Source organism: Prionailurus bengalensis, chromosome A3, assembly GCF_016509475.1.
Source record: "Prionailurus bengalensis isolate Pbe53 chromosome A3, Fcat_Pben_1.1_paternal_pri, whole genome shotgun sequence".
Classification (NCBI taxonomy): domain Eukaryota; kingdom Metazoa; phylum Chordata; class Mammalia; order Carnivora; family Felidae; genus Prionailurus; species Prionailurus bengalensis.
This window is the reverse complement of record NC_057354.1, coordinates 8,076,785-8,096,396: the sequence shown is the minus strand read 5'-3', so window position 1 is coordinate 8,096,396 and position 19,612 is coordinate 8,076,785. Positions and strand designations below refer to the sequence as shown.

At 44.9% G+C, this 19,612-nt stretch overlaps 1 protein-coding gene and 1 long non-coding RNA gene across 2 annotated transcripts in view; one reads left to right on the top strand and one right to left on the bottom strand.

The window, feature by feature from the left end:
• Positions 1-1,353: 1,353 nt before the first annotated feature.
• LOC122467251 lies at positions 1,354-12,980 on the bottom strand. The gene is made up of 4 exons (XR_006292869.1): positions 12,224-12,980; positions 11,476-11,581; positions 10,672-10,844; positions 1,354-1,751 (listed from the first exon to the last, which is right to left on the bottom strand). It is a non-coding gene; the product is annotated as an uncharacterized LOC122467251 (long non-coding RNA).
• A 99-nt stretch (positions 12,981-13,079) lies between these two features.
• DOK5 (docking protein 5) overlaps positions 13,080-19,612 on the top strand; it is a 152,855-nt gene continuing 146,322 nt past the window's right edge. The window contains exon 1 of the mRNA XM_043553638.1: positions 13,080-13,486. Within this exon, the coding sequence (XP_043409573.1) occupies positions 13,421-13,486 (66 nt within the window). The 5' untranslated portion in view covers positions 13,080-13,420. The remainder of the gene's footprint in view (positions 13,487-19,612) is intronic.

The following is a 19,612-nucleotide window of genomic DNA, read 5'->3' as shown; positions in this document are numbered from 1 at the left end:
CAAAAATATTGCTGAGAAGAATCAGACAGTGCCCCCGGCATTAGGAACCTCCAGCATGCGGAATAGGCAATCGCTCAAATGGATCGCAGCGTAAGGATAGCTGTTTTTGTCTTAGCTGGAATGTCATGCTATCGGGATCCTCGCCTGCATTCAATGGGCTGATACTCACCTTCCTGCACTCCATGCCTCCCGGAAGCCAGGGAGCCTGGCAATTGAGAGTACACAGGTTCAGCAGAATCAAAACCACATTATTAACATTTTGTTACATATTTAGGGTTTTTTTTAAATATACTTACAGAATTTAAAAGAATTTGGTCTATTCAAGTTGAAAGTTATAGCCTCACAGGAAAAAAAGTAAAAGAGCCCATGAAGAATTGATTTAGGCTTATAACTAAATTTTACTATGCATTGAGATATTTCAGAAGATTTTAAGGCTCACAGTATTTACCTGTTTAAAATTCATAAAAATTATTTGTATTGGGGAAGAGTCTACATGTTGTGGTACGCAGGTGAAGTACTTAAGAAGGAAATCAAATATATTAAATTCATAAATACAGTTTAAAATGTTTAAAAGTGTTTAAGCTTGAAAATGAGCTAAACATCATTCAAAGACTCTTTAGAAGTGAAGGTTGAATTCTGCAAGACTGATAAACACAATACTAATTTTTTACAGTCAAAGTTAAAAGGAAAAACCAGATTTTTTAAAACTTATTTTGGAATAAAGATTTACAGAAAGGAAAAATGGTATAGACAGGTCTCTGGTACCCCTCACCCAGTTTCTCCTGTGTGTGTGTGTGTGTGTGTGTGTGTGTGTGTGTGTTTAGCAAATAGGTTTTTTAATTTGTGAACTTCATAAATTGAATATTAACAAAATTAAATAAAAAGCAAACATCTGAATAATTTTTTCCTATGAGTATACAGATGCAGGAGTGTCTGTGTGTATGTATATACACGTGCTCAGTCCCTTTCAGGCCACTGGAAAACTCCCACTAACAATAGCTCAGATTGGGACACACTGAGTTTGACCTGTGCTGGGGACATCCGGCTAGAGCGCCCCAGTAAATGCTAGAACATAGGGATTGAGTGTGTGTTGTGCTCTGTCCATGGTGTCTCCAGCCTGCCTGCCCCCACTCACTGGCACTGAGACCTTGGGCAAGTCTCTTAACCTCTGTGCCACAGCTCTCTCACTGGTGACTATGGGTCATGACAGCTGTCCCTGCCACGCTGCGTTGCTGGTGGATCCGGTGAGCTGATGATGCGCCGTGAGCTCCTGGATTGTTTGGAACCCAGTGTGTACTCAGCACGCGTGGGCTATTGTTCTTGTACGTACGGTTACAGAACTTGGGAGACAGGTCATAGTTCAGGCATGTATTTGGGGAGCATATGGCAACGGGATTGCGTCTAGAATGAGGAAGTAAGAGAGAAGTGCACCGAACCCCTAAGAACACCAGCATTTATGGCATAGCAAAAGGAGAGGGACCTGGGGGGGGGGGGGAACAAGCAGAAAACCAGAAGGGGCAGCCTTAGATGAGGGAAGAAAATTGATACAAAGCTATGATCACTAGGGTTGGGGACGTGCACGTAGCTGAAGGTCCAGAAGCTGTCCCACATCGGGAAACTGGAGCCGTAACAGGTGCGACACTGTAGACTGATGTGCAAAGAGGGCTACTGCCAGCGGTTTCACGTAGAAATAGATGAACCGGATTCCAACCTGCCGCAGCACAGCGATTCGCCATGAATTAAGCACTTCCCTATGAAAGCAAAACTTTAAAGCTTGTGGAAAAACACGTTGGAAAATATTTTATGACATTAGGATCCTGAGAGGTTTCTATAAAAAGACGCTCCCATGACCAGCTTAAAGAAATGATCGGTGAAGTTTGATTCCATTCTGTTCATGAGAAGACATCATAAAGAAAAAGAAAAGACCACCCCAGGCCAAAAGGTTTTTGTAACACTTAAAAGAAGTTGCTATCTAGAATATGTTATCTAGACTACACTAACAAGAATACAACACTCAACCCCATGATAACCAGAGAAAGGAACATTAAGATCTCACACTGATATCCAGAGAGAAGAGCATTCTAGCCAGAAGTGCAAAGGCCCTGAGGCAGAAACCTGGTTGGCTTGTCAAGAAGTAGTAAGAAGGCCAGTGTGCTGCATCCGCTTTGTCTATAAGCCAGGCAAAGGCAGATCAGGGTCCAGATCATTAATTTTCATGTCCTGTGATTTAATTTTGACTTAAGAGGCCAACAAAATGATTCATGAGGAAATAATTTAAAAAATTGATCATAAAGGGGACAGTACTGACTAGAGCGATCAAACTAATTTTGAGAAAGAGGGACAAAGTATAAGATGAGCTAAGTCTCAGATGTTTTAGGCAATTCAAGATTTAGTTTAATTAATTGAGGCCACATTAAGCATCTGCTCAGTGCCAGCCCCTCTGTTAGGAACTGAGGATTCAAAGAGAAGAAGGAAATCTCCAGCCAGAGAAGGAGCTTCATGCCTTAGCAACTAATAAAGAGAAATGATAAACAATATAACATGTGATGTTCATAATAAACATAATGTTTACTTGTTGACTTACCATGCTCCAGACATGAGCCTTAAACACATTTTTCCTAATCTCTACAGTAATCCTACACGGTTGATATGGTCTGTTCCCAATTTGCAGATGAGAACATAAAATACAAAAGAAATTAAGCAATTTGTTGAGAGCAGGGTTTCTCATCCATGGTGGCAATCATGGCTGGGTAATTCTTTGTGGGGAGGATATTTAGTTAGCTTCCCTGGCCTCCACCTACTGGATGCAGATTGTCCCCCTCACCCCACAGTTATGACAGTCCAAATGTCTCCAGACAAATATCTCCTGGGTGACAAAATTGCCCTGGTGGGGAAATACTAGTTCAGAGACAGTGTAAGTAGTGAGGTGGGAATTTGAACCAAATCTGTTGGACTCCAAAGTCCATAGTTGTTGGTTGTTTTTGCTTGTTTGTTTGGGCTTCTTTCTTTAGCGTCGAACACCTCTACAAACAAGCGTACCTTGAGTGCTCCACTGATGTTTAACTGTCTTCATTGAAGGCAATGCCGTGAGATGTATTTGCCTACAAATGGCTCGCACCCGAGAAGGTACAGCAATGGCAATGCAGACGTTATTTTAGGCTTCCGTCATTCGCTCAACATCTCAGGGCACATGTAGTATCAGATAGCCTGCAGGCACTGTTTTTTGCTTTAATTTCACTCCATTCATTCATTCATTCATTCATTCAATCATTCATCAGTGCCAGCATTGTCCCAGGCACTGGGGCTCATAGTGGACAAGTCAGAAAGGTTCCTACTCATGCCCAGTTTCGTAGAAGGTGGGGAACAGACAGGAGGCATGCCAACCTATCATTAGACAAGAGATCTAAATTTGTCACTTAGTATTTTGCACAAAATAACAGAGTTTTATGAAGGCAAGTGATTTGGTTAGAAGAAACATGCTAATTGGGATTCAGAGGTCATGAAGGGCTTCTCAGAGGAGGTGACACAAGCTGATACATAATAACAAGGAGTCAGTCATGCGAAAATCTGAGGCAGGAGTTTGCAAAGAAAGGAACAAGCAAATGCTAAGACACTGAGGTGGCAATGAGTTTGATGTTCCTCGGGAACAGGAGGAAGTTCTTTGTGGATGGGAAGGAGGTGTGCAGGGGCAAGGAGTAGCTGATGTCAAGCGGGTGGATGAGGACCCAGGGGCAGGTGTGACCTTGTAGGGCAAGGAGGAATGGGGCTTTCATTCTACGTGCAAACGGAACATGATCTTGCTAAAGTCACTTCATAAGGAAGGACAGATGCAACCCTTTGAGCTAAAATACTAAATGCAGAGTCCTTGCACGTTCCTGCCTCTATCATTCATGGTTATATGTTTGCAGTTATTTAAATAGACTGATGTAAGAGTTACAATTTGAAGCTTAACAGGGGAAATCAAAGAAATATTTAAAATATATTAGTTTCGTTTTCATTCTCCCTGCAGAGTTTCTGCAAAACAGACTCTTTATTGCACTTGCTCCTTAGAAGGTCTACTGAGTATTTGATTTCATAAAAAGAGCCCACAAGCAGCTATTGTTTTCAAGAATTTTGATATTGAGCGTCAATGACTGTCAGCGATTTTAGATTTTTTTAAAAAAAAGATATTATTATGGTGATGATCTTATTTCATATTTTAGACGTAACAATTTGATGCCTATTGCTCGTAATGGGATAAAACGGAAATAATTTAGATGTCCATCAGTAGAGAGAGGAGAAAGAAGATGTGCTCCTGTCAAATGATGGAGTGTGATTCAGCAGTTTAATGAACGACATGCATCAGCTGTGCAGGTCTCGGCTAAGTTGTAGTGAAATAAGTACTGGAAAAAAAAAAATACAACTTTCCCCCTGAGAGTTATTGAGATGTAATTGACATAGTATGCTGCGTGAGTTTAAGGTGTACAAGTGTTGATCTGAAACATTTATATATTGCAAAATGATGGCTACCATAGCCCAGAGCGTGGTGGCTCGAGACAGCAGGGGCATGAGACAACTTTGGGGATGAAGGATATGTCTGTTATCCTGACTGTGGGGATGACTTCCCTGGGGTACCCGCATGTCAGGACTTACTTCACATTTTACGTATCCACAGTTTGCTGTATGACAATTAAACCTCCGTAAAGCTTTAATAAACTCTGGTGGCCGGCCATCGACCTGAAAAGTTAAGCCAGAAGTAATTTTTCTTCCTTCCTAGTGCATAAAGTGGTAGTGCACTCTGAAATTAGCGGCATCTTAGATTTCGTAAACTACAGCAATAAACTTAGCCTTTGATCTGAGATTCCGCGGTGGAGCTTTATGCTACTTTCAGCTAAAAAAAACGAAACTGACGAAAGAGGAAATACCAGTGGGGGATAATGTTAGGAGGACTGTGAATTTGCCTGAGGCCACGTGAAGATATCTGGATGTTCGGATTCCTCGTGGTCCCCAGTAGCTTCCTTACGGGTCACTGTCACTGCGTGCCCTCAGGTTTTCTAGAACTGATCCAATCCTCGAGCAAGCCACCCTCTGCCTTTGCTGTCGACTCCCACACTTAGCCTGGCTCGTGGCTGCCTTGCATAAAATCTACATTTCCCCACTTCTCCATCTCTTTGTGAAGCCCAGGGCACGTGTCTAAGCTCTGGCCAGTGAGATAGAGGTAGAATTGCTGTGTGCAGCTAATTACAGTCACCAGCCAAAGAAAGGAGTCCCTAAAACTGCAAATGGGTCTCTCTCTCTCTCTCTCTCTCTCACACACACACACACACACACACACACACACACACACACAAATGTGACTGTTTTTTTTTTCTTTGCCTTATAATCCACTGACACAGAAACTATGTCTTCAAAATGAAAACATTCCAGATGCAATTTCATCGTATTTTATGAGTGAAGTGAAAATCTTGCCTCTTCGGATGCCACTGCTGTCGCCTGCTAATCCCCCCTGTTCCGATGCAAACTTCTGTGTCTTTGGACAAGTTGCTCAGGCTTTCTGTTTCAGGTCCCTCAGCTGTGAAAAGTGGACGATATGACAGGGCGTGGGGGTGCTGCGAGGATTAATTAGCATCGGCAAAGCACTTTCAACATAAGACGCTGCCCTCTTCACACATCCTATCCAGGGACTTCAACAGACTGTGGCAGTGAGGCTGGTGCCGTTTATCTCTGTTTTCCAGTTCAGGTTATGAGGCCGGAGAAATTAATGGCTTGCCCAAAGTCACTCAGTGAACTAGGGGAACAGCCCTGAGGAGACCTCTGGAATATTGACCTTCTAATCTTCTTGTACAAACCACTGCATGATACATGCTACATTTTGAAAAGGAGCTCTAGAAATGCCAAGGGCCTTCATCATGTACTTAACTTCTCTCGGTCTTTTTCTCATGTGTTGGCCTAGATCTTCCTGGGTTGGCTCTGCATTGACCTACAGAGAGGAACACTCTTCTCATCAGGAAAGAAACTCAAATATCTGGAAGAGCTTAATGATCACAAGACTTTTTTTTTTTTTTTTTTTTTTTTTTGTGGTCCAGTCAAGTTCACTAGAGGCTTATGTTTGCTTTTGTGGCCTTGGTTATAAAAGTCAAGATATGAGGTCCACCCGTGCAGAAAGAGTCATCCTACTTTTAAAAATTGCATTTCGATTTTTTTTAAGTTTATGTATTTATTTTGACAGAGAGCGAGAGAGAACGCGCGGGGGAGGGACAGAAAGAGAAGGCTAGAGAGTCCCAAGCAGGCTCTGCACCATCAGCACAGAGCTGATGCGGGTCGTAAACTCACCGACCTTGAGATCGTGACCTGAGCCAAAATCAAGAGTCAGACACTTAACCAGCTGAGCTACCCAGGTGCCCCTAGGATTTATTTTTATTTATTTTAAAGCACACAGGAGAAAGTTAATCTAATACTCCCAACAACAAATAATAACCACCGCTAGTATTTTACTGTAGATATATTCAACCTTGTTTAAAAAAAAAAACAACTAAGTTTTTAAAAAACCAGACCCTACCTCATAGATCATTTATAACATACTGAGAAACCCTCTTATCCTCTGTGGCTCATCGCCCAATACTCTCTTCTCATTCTCCAAATTCCAGTTCCCCTAACCACCTTCTGTTCTAAATGTGCCATATATTCTTCTGTCTGGGACACTGGCAGATGCTGTCCTTCTCCCCACCACCCTCTCTACCCTCCCTCAGGGGCGAGTGCCTTCTCCTTCCCTATTCCAGCTCCCTGACTTCTCCCTCCCCCGTCTTCCAAAGGGGTCACGTCCTGTTTCCTTATCCTTCCCCAAACAGCACCATGTAACTTTCTTCTGTGCATAATTTCACTCAAAATAATTTGAGTATTTAAAAAAAACTTTTTTTCATGTTTATTTTTGAGAGAGACAGAGGGTGACGGGAGAGAGGCAGAGAGAGAGGGAGACCCAGAATCCGAAATCAGGCTCCAGGCTCCGAGCTGTCCGCACAGAGCCCGACGTGGGGCTCGAACTCATGAACCTTGAGATCATGACCTGAGCCAAAGTCGGATGCACAACCACCTGAGCTACCTAGGCGCCCCGAGTATTTTCTTAAAGGCTTGTATTCCTGGTGCATTGTCACCTCCACAAGCTCAGTCTGGTTTTTTCTGTCTGCTTCATTGGCTCCTCAGTGCCTCGCCAGCCTGGCTCAGATAATATTTGTTGGATGAACGAATAAGAGGAGGATGTCTTTTATATCCATTTTAATGGTTTTGATATGGGTTTGTAACCTATTGCTAAATGTGACTCTTCCTATTGACTCAATTTCAGCAGAAGCCTCAAAAGCCCAGTGGGGGAAACTTATAGAAAACATTCTAAAGCAAGGTGCTGGACTATCTGTGCAGAAGTTGCAAAAAGAGAGTTCAAAACCATTTTGTCTGCAAGAGTTGATCACGTACCGCCAGCCTAAATAAGACGCCGTGGTTCAAGAGTTTGAAGAGGCTGGTTCTTTGGCAGAGAGCTGCTTTTCTCCTGCCCATGAGACAAGGAAGGGAGGGCTTTCCCCTTACTTTATAGCAAGGGAGCGATTTTCAAGAGAATCACTTAGAAGGCTAGAAGTGAGTCGTCTCAAGTACGGAGGACACAGGACTGGTGTTAGACCCATTCCTTAATATTCAAAAGGTGAAGGCCTGGAGTCAACTAGTTGCCTTGACTCACGACAGAGCTAAAAGCAGTGGGTGCCCCGGGAGTGGGCTCATCATTCACTGGCGGGGCCAACACCGAGTGAGTTTTTCCTCTGGCCAGGGAGGGCTTGTCTTAGAATAGATCCACCAACAGAACCACCTGGAAGGGCAAAAACCCTGGAGCATGAGACCCTGGGGTGGAGTAAAGAGCAGCCAGACTGAGAAGAAAGAGCTCTTAGTATCTCTGAGGAACTCACAAAAGCTCTGTGAGAGAAAGAGCAAATATTATATACCTGTTGCCCAGAGGTCATCTACTCCAAGGCAAAACTTGGAGCAAGGAAAACTTGCCCGTGGGGAGCCTGAGTCGGGGAGGCTCAGTCGGTGAAGCCTCTGACTCTTGATTTTGACTCAGGTCATGGTCTCTGGGTTCATGAGTTCCAGCCCCCAGTGGGGTACAGACAGTGCGGAGCCTGCTTGGTATTGGGATTCTTTCTCTCCCTCTCTCTCTCTCTCTCTCTGCCCACACACCCCACCCCCACCCCCCTCTCTCTCCCTCTGTCAAATTAAAAAAATAAACTTAAGAAAAGTACTTAAAAAAACCTCTCCTGTGTTCTAGCCTTTCCTTCTCCCCTTGAGCTCCAGTCTCCTGGAAGCCAGAAGCCCATAGTCATTATGGAGGAGAGGAGGCAGGTCAGAAAATCAGTGAAGAAGCCATTCCCAACCCCCAAGCTCCTAGTTCCCAACTGGGGTAAGGGACAAAACCTGATTTGAATGATATTCAGTGTGATATGGCTATTAGGCTGAAATGGACTCTTTATTACCTAGTAGTAGCCCAAAAAGCCAGAGACCTTCTGGAGATTTCATTCGGGTTGAGAAAAATAACTTTTCAATAAGCAAAGTTTAGTGGGGAATGATTGTACTCAATTGATTACAGTTCTTTCAGAAATTTGGTGATACGTATGTACCTGCTTCCATGTAAAATATATATTTAGATGCATACGTTTTATATTAACACGTCTCTATAAAGTTAAGATAAATATACATATTGTCATAAATACCACTGCTGTGAGTATTCCTGTGACTAAATCTTTGTGCCTTTGCATGCATTTCTGCATGCATAGAACTGGATAAGCAATTACAAAAGTTTAAAAGTTTTTGATAGATATCACGCTCCAAAACAGTTGTTATCAATCGGTATAAATTCACATTCTCGGGGCGACTGGGTGGCTCAGTCGGTTAAGCCTCCGACTTAGCTCAGGTCATGATCTCACGGCTTGTGGGTCCCGGCCCTGCATTGGGCTCTGTGCTGACAGCTCCAAGCCTGGAGCCTGCTTCGGATTCTGTGTCTCCCTCTCTCTCTCTCTGCCCCTCCCCTGCTTATGCTCTGTGTCTGTCTCTCTCTCTCTCTCTCTCAAAAATAAATAAACGTTAAAAAATTTAAAAACATTTACATTCTCAGCGGACGCTTCATTTCTCTTTCCTTAAAGATTTTTGGGTGCCAGGTCTTTAGAAGTAGATTTTTTCGATGGTCTCACCATTTCCGGTTCAGTCCCTCCTAATCTATTTTTTGTTCATCAGACAGAATAATATTTTAAAACTATAACTTTCCTGTATTCGGCTTTCTCCAGTGCCCTTGGCTCTAGCTGGGACGCGCTTCCCTGATGATTCCCGTAGCTTCTGCCCATCGTTCCTATCTTAGCTTGGATGTCACCTCCTCTGAGAAGTCTTCCTTGACTCTTTCTTACCGAAAGTAAGGCTGCTCTTTACTCCCCACGTAGTACAACACTCATGTTCTTTTTGCTATCAACTATAGCTATTTATAAGCTGTTTATCTGCTTATTTTTTTCTCTCTCTCTTACTGGGGTATAAGTTCCATGGGGATAGGGATTTTGTTTGTCTTTGTGGTGTGTGTGTGTGTGTGTGTGTGTGTGTGTGTGGCAATCTCTGCTCATAGCAGGTGCTCAGTCATTATTTGTTGGATGCAGGAAGGAAGCAATGAGGAACAGAAGCAGCTCTGTTCCCAGGTTTCCTTCTACCTGATTTCTGTGTCATCTTCCAAGTCGTCTTCCTTTAGGTGGGGAAGGACTGGTGGAGGGGGACCTGGCAGGACAGCAAACAACCTCTCTCCTTAGTGATACCCACTCATTTTTATTAGCACTGGCTTACCTTGCCAGAGGAAAGGCTGCCCGTTTCTGTGACTCTCCCACTGAGAGCAGCAGGCAATGGGGCCAAAGCTCAAGCTATTTTTGGTAAAGATATTGGACAAGTGCCATTTCAGCCTCTGCCTTGGTCCTTTGTGGTAGCTGCTGTAAGTACAACCTTTTTGGGCGAGGCGTGGGAACCCATCACCTACCTACCCTGGTAAAGTGCAGAAGCCTCTGAATTTCTGCACATAGTTTTCTGTCCCGAAGAGCTTTGTAATAATAATAATAATAATAGCAATAATAATAATAATCATTGGTTGAATGGAATACAGAGGGAATGGTATGAGTTGTTCATGTTTCAAGCTACATTGGGCTTCCACTGAGTATATTGGAGTAGGGAAATTTGGGATTAATTTCTGGCTCTGCAGTGCGATAGTTACAGTCTTCTATTTCAATTCGTGACACAGTTTTGTTTCATATCAACAAGATGCCCAAATAGGAGAGAAGTACTACCATGTGGAATTCATTTTGATCTCGCATTCATTTCATTTTAATGCAATGAACTCTTACTCTCCCACCTTAGACCCACACCGGGAGAAGGGGATAAAGTATACTCAAGATGAATATGATGATCACTGTTGGCAGAAGGGAGTGTGGATGCTGAGGAAACAGAAATAGATGCTACAAATAAGAAGTGTGAAGTGTTGGAAATTGAGTTAAAAATAGGGATTGCAATAATGATTTTTTTTCATATCAGCCTTATCCCCAATGAAACAATTGTGTGGGACTGTATGTCCATTTGGCAGTGTATAGTTGTGTGAGTTGTGCACTGTGCAACTCTGTAAGCACTACTTACATTGCGTATCTCTGAATTCCTCCTTTCCTCTACTGCCGTGGTTGTGTATTACACATTTTGGACAAATGCAAGTGGCTGTTCATCCTGTGAATAGTACAGTCTGTGTATTTTCCACGTTTCACAGTTTGACTTAACCAAAACCAAACGAATAAAACTGTATTCTGGGTTCATTCCTGCAATTAAAAAAAAAATCACTTGTCTCTTCACAGCTAGTTTGATATTTTCCTTTTTTTTTTTTTTAATTTTTGGGGGAGGGCAGAGAGAGAGGGAAAGAGAATTTTAAGATGAGAGCAGAGAATTATAAGCTGAGCCGAAATCAAGAGTCAGACACTTAACCGACTGAGCCCCCCAGGCGCCCCTAGTTTGATATTTTCTAGTTTGATTCTAGTTTCCTCACATCTAGCTTATTTATGGATGTCAATTATACTCAACATTAATTATCATGGGATGGATTTCTCAGTTTCAGGTTTTGTCAGTAATTATTTCTTTTATCTTGAGCCATTCACTTCTAGGTCCTTATGCCTCAATTCCTTCATTCTTTGTTTCTATGATACTGTTGATTTGGTCTACAAATGATGCGTTGGACAAATGCCTTCCACGAATACATTTATTTCATGGCAACCATGGACACTATTTTTTTTTAAGTTCTAAGCCTTCAAAAAGAACTCTCCAAATGATTTTTATCATTTCATCCTTCTTTGGCGAGAGATGCAAACTTAAAACATCATTTGTATCAAAGAGCAACATGATGACAGAGTTAATGATTTACCATATAGCACAGAGTTCCCCTCCCGGAATACTTACTTTTCGACTGTCCCAACTCGGTCTCAGTCCTCCTATGACACATTCTTGGGTGATTCTCTTCTTTACCTGACACTCACCAAACCAAAGTGACTAAAAGCTCGTGTTCCTGGTGAGAAAGGAAAGATTCATATAATCTTAGAGTTGAAAGGTCTTCAAATCTTATCAAGTCAAATAGTGCACTCAATAAATGAACCCTCTTCCCCGCAGCTCTGATCAGAGATCATCCAGCCTTGGTTTGGTCACCTCCAGGGAGCAACTGTCCATTTCTGATGCTGTCTTTTTACCTTTGTGGAGAGGGCAGACGATGAGAAAGACCTTCCTTGGAAAGGAGGGAGGCTTCCTCCCTCATGACATCTGCACTCCAGAAGGGCTATAGGACAGTGTTGACCTAAAGCGGGTGTCACACACCCCTCCCTTCGGTCCTTGTCCTGTGGGACCTGGGGCAAGTCTTCATCTGCCAGGGCTTTAGTTTCCATAAAATGTGCAGGATAATACGTATCTCGTTATTCCTTTAACAGGATTAGGACAATGCCTAGCGGGCTGGTGCCCAATAAATGTCAGTGGGTATGAACTCATCTCAAGCATGCTTCAGGAGGGTGGTGCAGTCAGGGGCAGTGAGTGTAGAATCTGCTCCCCTTTTAATCTTATTCTAGAGGCAGTATCCCTTAAGGGTTATGAGGGTGAGCTCTATTGCTAGACTGCTGGGGCGTAAATATGGGCCTGGCATTTACATAAGGCGGGGACCTACCTCATGAGGAACAGGGGAGTCGAAGCGAGGCAATCCGTGCTTGGGGTTTAGAGCCATGCCTGGCACTAAGAATTTATCAGGCACCTGTTCTGGGCTAGGCTTTGGGGGTACACATATGAATGAGGCCAGGTGTCAGCCCCTGGGTAACTTACATTCAGGCGGGAAAGCCAGGCTCACCCAAGGAAAATGTGGCAAATGATATCACCGAGGGCTGGGTCCAGGGAGCCAAGGAAACCCGAGGAAGCTCAAACGTAGCTTAAGCCAGGGCAATATCCCTCCCCTCCTTTGCCAAGGTCAAGGCAAACCATGGCAACACCGCCTCCCCAGACACCCGCACCAGGAGGTAGAAATCAGCCCTGCTCGGGAAGGGGATGGGGCTGAAGGCAGGGGCGGGGTCGGCGGCGGCCGTGAAAAAGTGAAATTTCCTCTCCTCCGAAAATCGGCCACCGGAGCGGGAAGAGGGGGCGCGTTGTCTCGGCGGGCCGTCAGCGAGGTGCGGGGGCCGGCTGGGGGGCGCCCGGGGTCCCGGAGGATGGGAGGGATCGGAAAGGGGGGCGGGGCGGGCCAGGTGGGCGGGAGAGGAGGGGAGGGGGTGCGAGCGCGTCCGAGTGTGTCCGCCTGCGGGTGTCCGCGGCCCGGCGCCCGGACCCGCGCGGCTCCGCCTCTTGGGGGGGGGGGGGGAACCACCCGTCCGCCGTCCTCCTCCTCGTCCCCCTCCTCCTCCCGCCGCTCCTCCCCTCATCGTCCCCCTCCTCCTCCCGCCGCTCCTCCCCCGGGGGGGGGCCCACCCCTCCGCCGTCCTCCTCCTCGTCCCCCTCCTCCTCCCGCCCCTCCTCCTCTCTCCCCTCCCCGGGGCCCGCGAAGAGGCAGGGCTGGAGCCCTGAGCAGCCGCCGCTCCTCCTCCTCCAGGCTGGCGGATGAGTCAGCTGACGCCGGCGCTCCAGCCTCGCCTCGCGGCGCTGCGCTCCCCGCGCTCCCCCGAAGTGGCTGCGAGCCGGCCGCCCACTTTCGGGGCTTGGGGGACCGAGTGATGCGCGCCTGCTGAGGCCACGCCGAGCCGCCGCCGCCGCAGCTCCGCCGAGTCAACTTTCCCCCCGCCCCCCCCCCCCCCACGCCGCCTCCCGACCCGGCCCTTGACCCGCCCCAGAGCCACCTCGGGTGCGCGCGCTTGGGTGAGGGGGTCGCCGGCTGCCCGGGATGGCTTCCAATTTTAATGACATAGTGAAGCAAGGGTACGTGAGGATCCGGAGCAGACGCCTGGGGGTAAGTATCGATCCCTTTTTTTCCTTTTTTTTCCCCTTCTTCCCTTTTCGCTGCTCGCGCGTTCAATTGTCTTCCTCGGTCGCCAGCATCCCTGGAGGCTGGAAGGAGGTCCCCCGGCCGCGCGGGCGAACTGCCCCCGTGGCTGTCTCAGCCCAGATGCGCCTCGCCGGCGGCTGCCCCTGGGAGGCCGGGTCTAGGCGTGTCACGGAGCTATCTTTATCTCTCGGGCGTCTCGGCTTTCCGACGGTGGCCGCGTGTGCGGCTTCAGTGGCCACTGGAGCCGGTCTCCTGGAAATAAATATTTCTCGGTAGCCAAGGGAGTTAGAGCGGAGAGGCCGGCCGGGGGTGCTGAGCCCGCCCGAGGCCCCCGGTGCCCCCCCCCCCCCACCTTGCCACTCGCCGCCAACTTAACTTTTCCGGGGGATGGGCGGCTGGCTCAGAAAAAAGGGCAGGCGCTCTCGGTGCCAACAGGGTCAGAGCCCCTCCGACCCCCGCCCGGCAGAGATTGCTGCCGAACGGAAGGTGTCCTCGGGCTCCGAATCCCGGACGACGACCCGCCTCTGACCCAGGTGTTGGCACAGGCGGCGTGGCCTGGCCGGCCTGGGGTGGATTTCCTCTGGTCCTCAGCCCGGGTGGTGGATTTCTGTTTCTGGAAAACACAGCGGGAGCCCAACGGGAAGATTCTTTAGGGTGGAACCCGATACCTGCCACGGAGGAAGTGCTCCCTAAACACGTAGCCCAGGAATGAATGAACCCGAGGGCACCTGTAGGGGACAGATGCTGGCATAGGGATGGCTCCCCCCTTAAAACTCTCTCTCTTTTGCCCCCTTTCCCTTGCTCGCCGTGGATAGGGCTTCAGAGACAACTCCTTCTGCTTCTCTTTGAGACTGAGTGTTGATGAAGGAAATTCTCCAGAGACGGGGGAGCACACTGGAATGGTTTTTTTACCCCCTGATTTCAGGCTGCCTCCTTTCTCTTTGCCTTGTGTGCAGTACTGTCGCTGTTTTTGTTTGTTGTGTGTGTTTGGGTGGCCGGGTTCGGGTGGGGGAGGGGCAGAAAGTTTACTTTAGTCATGTCTGAAATGATAATATCAGCAGTGATGTGCAATGACCACACTGGGAGTTACAGTGAGAGTCTGAATGTCTTTCTCTACAAATCTGTGTCATTGGCACCTTTCTCTTACTTGGTCTTTGTAGTTTTTTATGTGCCAGATAATTTTACTGAAAACTGAAAAGGAATTTCGCAGTGGTAATCAGCTAGGGAGGATGGTAGGAAACATCTGTAATTATTAAAAACTCTTGCCTGCTTGGTTTTGACCCTTTGCTTTCTTGCTTTCTTTCTTTTTTTGTCCCCCTGCCGGTTACCATGTTTTAGCAATTATGTCCCGTGTTATTGTGAGTATATACATCTATAATTATGAAGAAATGTAACCGAGCTAACCGGTCTCTGTCAGCCCTATGCAAGTTTCCTTGATCTTTTCTGCTATGCAAATATCATCAGCAGCAGGAGCAACTATTGTTAGGGTGCTTAACCTAGTGACTCCCCGGCAAAAGGCAAGAAATAGTAGGAGCTTTATATTTTTGATAACCTTATGGGCCAGCCGAGTTGTTGCCATTTTTAAGGGAGCATTAAGAAATGCAGTTCTAATTTTAGATTTACTCCATCATGTCAGTTGAGGAAATTGATAAGAGACATCCATTCTGTGTTAGGGAGCATTCCAAATGGTAGAAGACATGCATTATTAATGCGCAAAATGTGAATTATTCATAAGGATCGGAGTTTATGCCAAATTGTGACACGTGGTGATTTATTTGAAAGACTAGTTACCATAACTTTCTAGTTTATGGTAATTGAGATTATTTTCTATATTATTACAGCTGACATAATATGGTCCTATATGTGTGCCAATGTTTACAGACAGATATTTGAAGCAGAAGGAAAGGAAATAAAGTTGAGTTTGTATTCATTTTATATTTTGCAGTACATTGGGTGCCAGTGAGAAGTCTACTTTTCTAGGATTTATTCATTCTGTCTGTGTTAATACTCAAGTAGATTTTAGAATATCTATGCAATGATGGTTATTGCTCATGGAAAGGTCAAAGATACAAACAACAAAACCCGGTCTTCTTTATTAACACCGGTTTTATCACCAGTTAATTTTTTAAGTGATTTGATGATGTAATTTATTTATATGAACTAAAGAGGCTGATTCCACAGTTGCCAGAAAACACCGCGAACTCAACTTTTCATGGAGCCTGCAAGCAATGGGGGAGGGCGCTTCCGGGAAATGCATAGAGACCCTCTGTCTAGAGTGAGAAGTGTTCGTGGTATTAGTCCAGGCCGCATATAGCCTAGAATGGCACGTAGCATGTGTAAGTCTCAGCCAGTACTTGGGCATTAGGTCTGGTACAGAGTAGGCACTTATACGTGCATGTTGGACTAGAGGGTGATTCGTGACTTTGCAATTCAAAAGCTTCTTGAGGAACTAATATGACATAGTAGTTTCATTAATGGAATCCAGACAAATGTGTGTGGATTAGAACCATGTTTGGGAGGGTTTATAATTAAACAAGAAAACACCATTTCATGGTGAGCAGCTGTTCTGCTAAGGAATGCTCCCTCAGATTGGGAAAAGGAGGAAAGAGAGCCAATTTTGCTTCTATTACTCGTTAGTTCCATGGCCTTGACCTCTTTTACCCTCAGTTTTCTAATCTATGCAATGAACACAATTTCGTAATGTTGGGAACATCGACTAAGATGATACCTATGAAAATCTAATGAGAATATAGCATTGATTCTGATTAAAATATTTGTTTGATACAAACAAAGGTGAGTTAGGGTTGGAGGAAGGATGGGGGGTTGTAGATATCTTTCTGTCTAAAAGTGTCCCATGCCATAAATGGTTTTTCAGTTCTAGATGGTTTCATTGGGTGAGGTTTTTACAAATTCCATAGATTTAAGTGATTTTACAATGGGACAGGAGACATTTTAAGACCGTCTCCATTCAAATGGACCAAAGATAAGTGCTCACTTTTAGTTGAGATCTTCTGTAGTTGAAGTGATTAAGCAATCGTTGTACGTATAGACTTACTTTTTTCTGTAAACATCAAAAAGGTTAATGAAATTCAACTCCTTTAACTCGAAAGTCTCAGTATCTTCATATCTCATACCTTCATCTACATTGTTCATGGAGATCTCAAGCTGTGCTCGGGATACTGTGTTTGTTGAGGAATGTCTGTGGCACAATTTGGGGGGCTTTGGCAGTGCGGGGAGCGGGGGAGGAAACAGTTGTCTACACTTATCTGGCTAATCCACAAAAGGCACTAAAAATTTTATTCTTAGCAGGGTGGCGAATCAGGCGATTTGCACATCATTAACCTGACTAAGTGTGTGGCTTAGACGGTATCCTATGACTCTCTTTACTTGGTTTCTTCTTCTGCAACCGAGAGAATTTCTAATCAGTAATTGCCATGTAAGCCTCAGAGTTTAAATTCAGACCTGTTCACGTCATCTACATGCAGTCTCTCGATCACTCGCCTTTAAATACATTCTGGATGTTCTTGTACACCAGGAGCTTCTTCTCCTGTCTAGCCTGCATCCCTACCTAGATGTCTAAGAGTCTTCAAACTTAATACATCCAAACAAACCCTTGATTGTTTCATCCAGATTGGCTTCTCCCGGAGTCTGCAACTCAGCCACTAGAGGTCCCAAAATTTTAGTTGCCCTGGTAAAAATGAATCCAGTAGGCAAGCAAATGGCAAACAAGCAAACTTCGGGCACATTTCTGTCTCCTTTTATCTCCTTCTGACAACCAGTCCATCGGGAGATCCTGTGGGCTCTGTCTTTGAAATATATCTACATTCTGTGTCACATATTATCCACCCCTTCCACCCTGGTCCAAGTCCCCATCATCGCCTCCCTGTAATATTATAATAATCTCCTAATTTGTCTCCCTGCCTGCTCAGACCACCAGTCCCTTTCCCTGCAATTCATGGGAAGAGACTTACCTTGGGCTTGAAGTTCCTATGCTGACTAAGAACCCTTTCTCCTGCTGTTCCCTCTGCTTGGAATGCTGTTCCCCCAAGTATGGCTTCCCCCTTCCTGGATGGCTTCCTTATCTCCTTCAGTCTTTCTTCAAATGCCACTAGCTCACTGGGGCCTTTCAGATCCTTAATTTTATTTGTTGCCTCCTCCTTCCCACCCAAATCCTTCCATTGCTTCTCTCTAGGCTTATCATCCCCTCACGTACTGGTGTGTTGGTTTTATGTGTTGATTGCCTGTATCCCCCAAATAGCACAGGAGGCTCCATGAGGGCTGTGACTTCTCTATCTTTTAATTCGAGCTGAATCCCAGTGCTGGAATGGTGTGTAGCACTTTCTCAGCAGTCTTCTTGATGAAGATTTATTGAGCAAATGAATGAATGAATGCATTAGTGCAAACTGGCTTAAGAGCATACACTCTGCCATGAGACTGTTAAAATCCTATTCAGCGACTGATTATGTGACTTTTTGGTGAATTTCTTAACATGTGCGAGCCTCAGTCTTCTGCAAAAATAAGGATACTCATAATACCCACCTAAAAGATGATCCTCACAGAGGTCTTAACACAATGGTTTGACACAGTGGAAACCTAATTAATGTTTCTTTTTATTTGTTTATTTATTTATTTATTTATAATTTTTTTTGTTTTTTTTTTTGTTTGTTTTGTTTTGTTTTGTTTTTACTTTGGACAGAGACAGAGTGCGAGCATGAGCTGGGGAGGGGCAGAGAGAGAGGGAGACACAGAATCGGAAGCGGGCTCCAGGCTCCGAGCTGTCAGCACAGAGCCCGACGCGGGGCTCGAACTCACGGACGGCGAGATCATGACCTGAGCCGAAGTCGGCCGCTCAACCGACTGAGCCACCTAGGCGACCCCCTAATTAATGTTTCTTCCTCGTCTTTATCACGACCAGTGCTGTTAGGGACAATGATGGTTAGGTGGTTATTATGTTTCCTGTTTCTACTGCAGTAAGCTTTCATCCTCCAAGAACTTGCTGTTTAGTTTGGAAAACAAACTTAATACCCGTGCAACAATAAATGTACAAGCACAAATATTGGTTGGCAGTGAGGCTAGGTATAGAAAGAATATTTGCCTTTGTAAGATTTTTCACAAGCCTTAGATAAATGACAGAGGTAACCAGGGACAGAGAAACCCCTCTCCATGGAACTTCAGTTCGAATGAGCTCATCAGACGAGGGGGAATTTCTGTTAATTTGGGGATCTTTCTCTTGGACGGCCGAGAACGGATTTGAAAAATTGGTTAGTTAATGGCCAGATTTTAGGCAGAATATTTTCTTACTCTTTTATTTCCCTGTTTGACCAGATCCACTATGCCCAAGCAGCTCTAATATTTAGGGTTTGGGGATCCCTAGGTGATTCTTACAGAATCCACCGTTTTTATGGTACCTGGACAGAGTTATGGCCATAATATCAACATTCAGCCATTCAGTGAGATACATGGAGCACTGTTTTCCTTCCTCAGGAGAAAGAGGTTCAACTCTGCGGTAGTGAAATTCGTGGTCCTATACACTGGATACACACGCCTAAGTCAGGACCACTCAGTGTCCCCATGTGAATCCATTTCTACGGCTTCTGTGTCAGAAGTGCTTTTCAGCTGGTATTTTAGTCATCTTTATTTGATGGGCCGGGTGGATGTTATGATTAATTATGCATAAACCAACCTTTCATCCTCCTCCTTAAAACTGAATTAAGCAAAGAACGGCCAATTTAGTGACTTTGTATGTAGGCATAAACAGGATTCCTGATGTGATGATTCCCCCCTACATCTACCAATGTATTTTTTTTATCATATACATTCATTGACTAGAAATATTTATTTTTCAAGTAGCTTTGTAATTTTTATGGAAAATCCTTATCTTGGATATTTTAAGAATTTAGTTTTCATTTGGGGCTGTATTTGATTTCATTTTTTTTTTTTTAATCATTCATCACATATTTATTGAGTGCATGCTAGTGTTAAGATCAGGGTAAACCATCAAGAGGTCCAGTCTCCATCCTGAAGGCCTGACAGTCTATTTTTGGACTTACATTGGGTTTTTTTTTCATTTTTTTTTTTAACATTTTAATT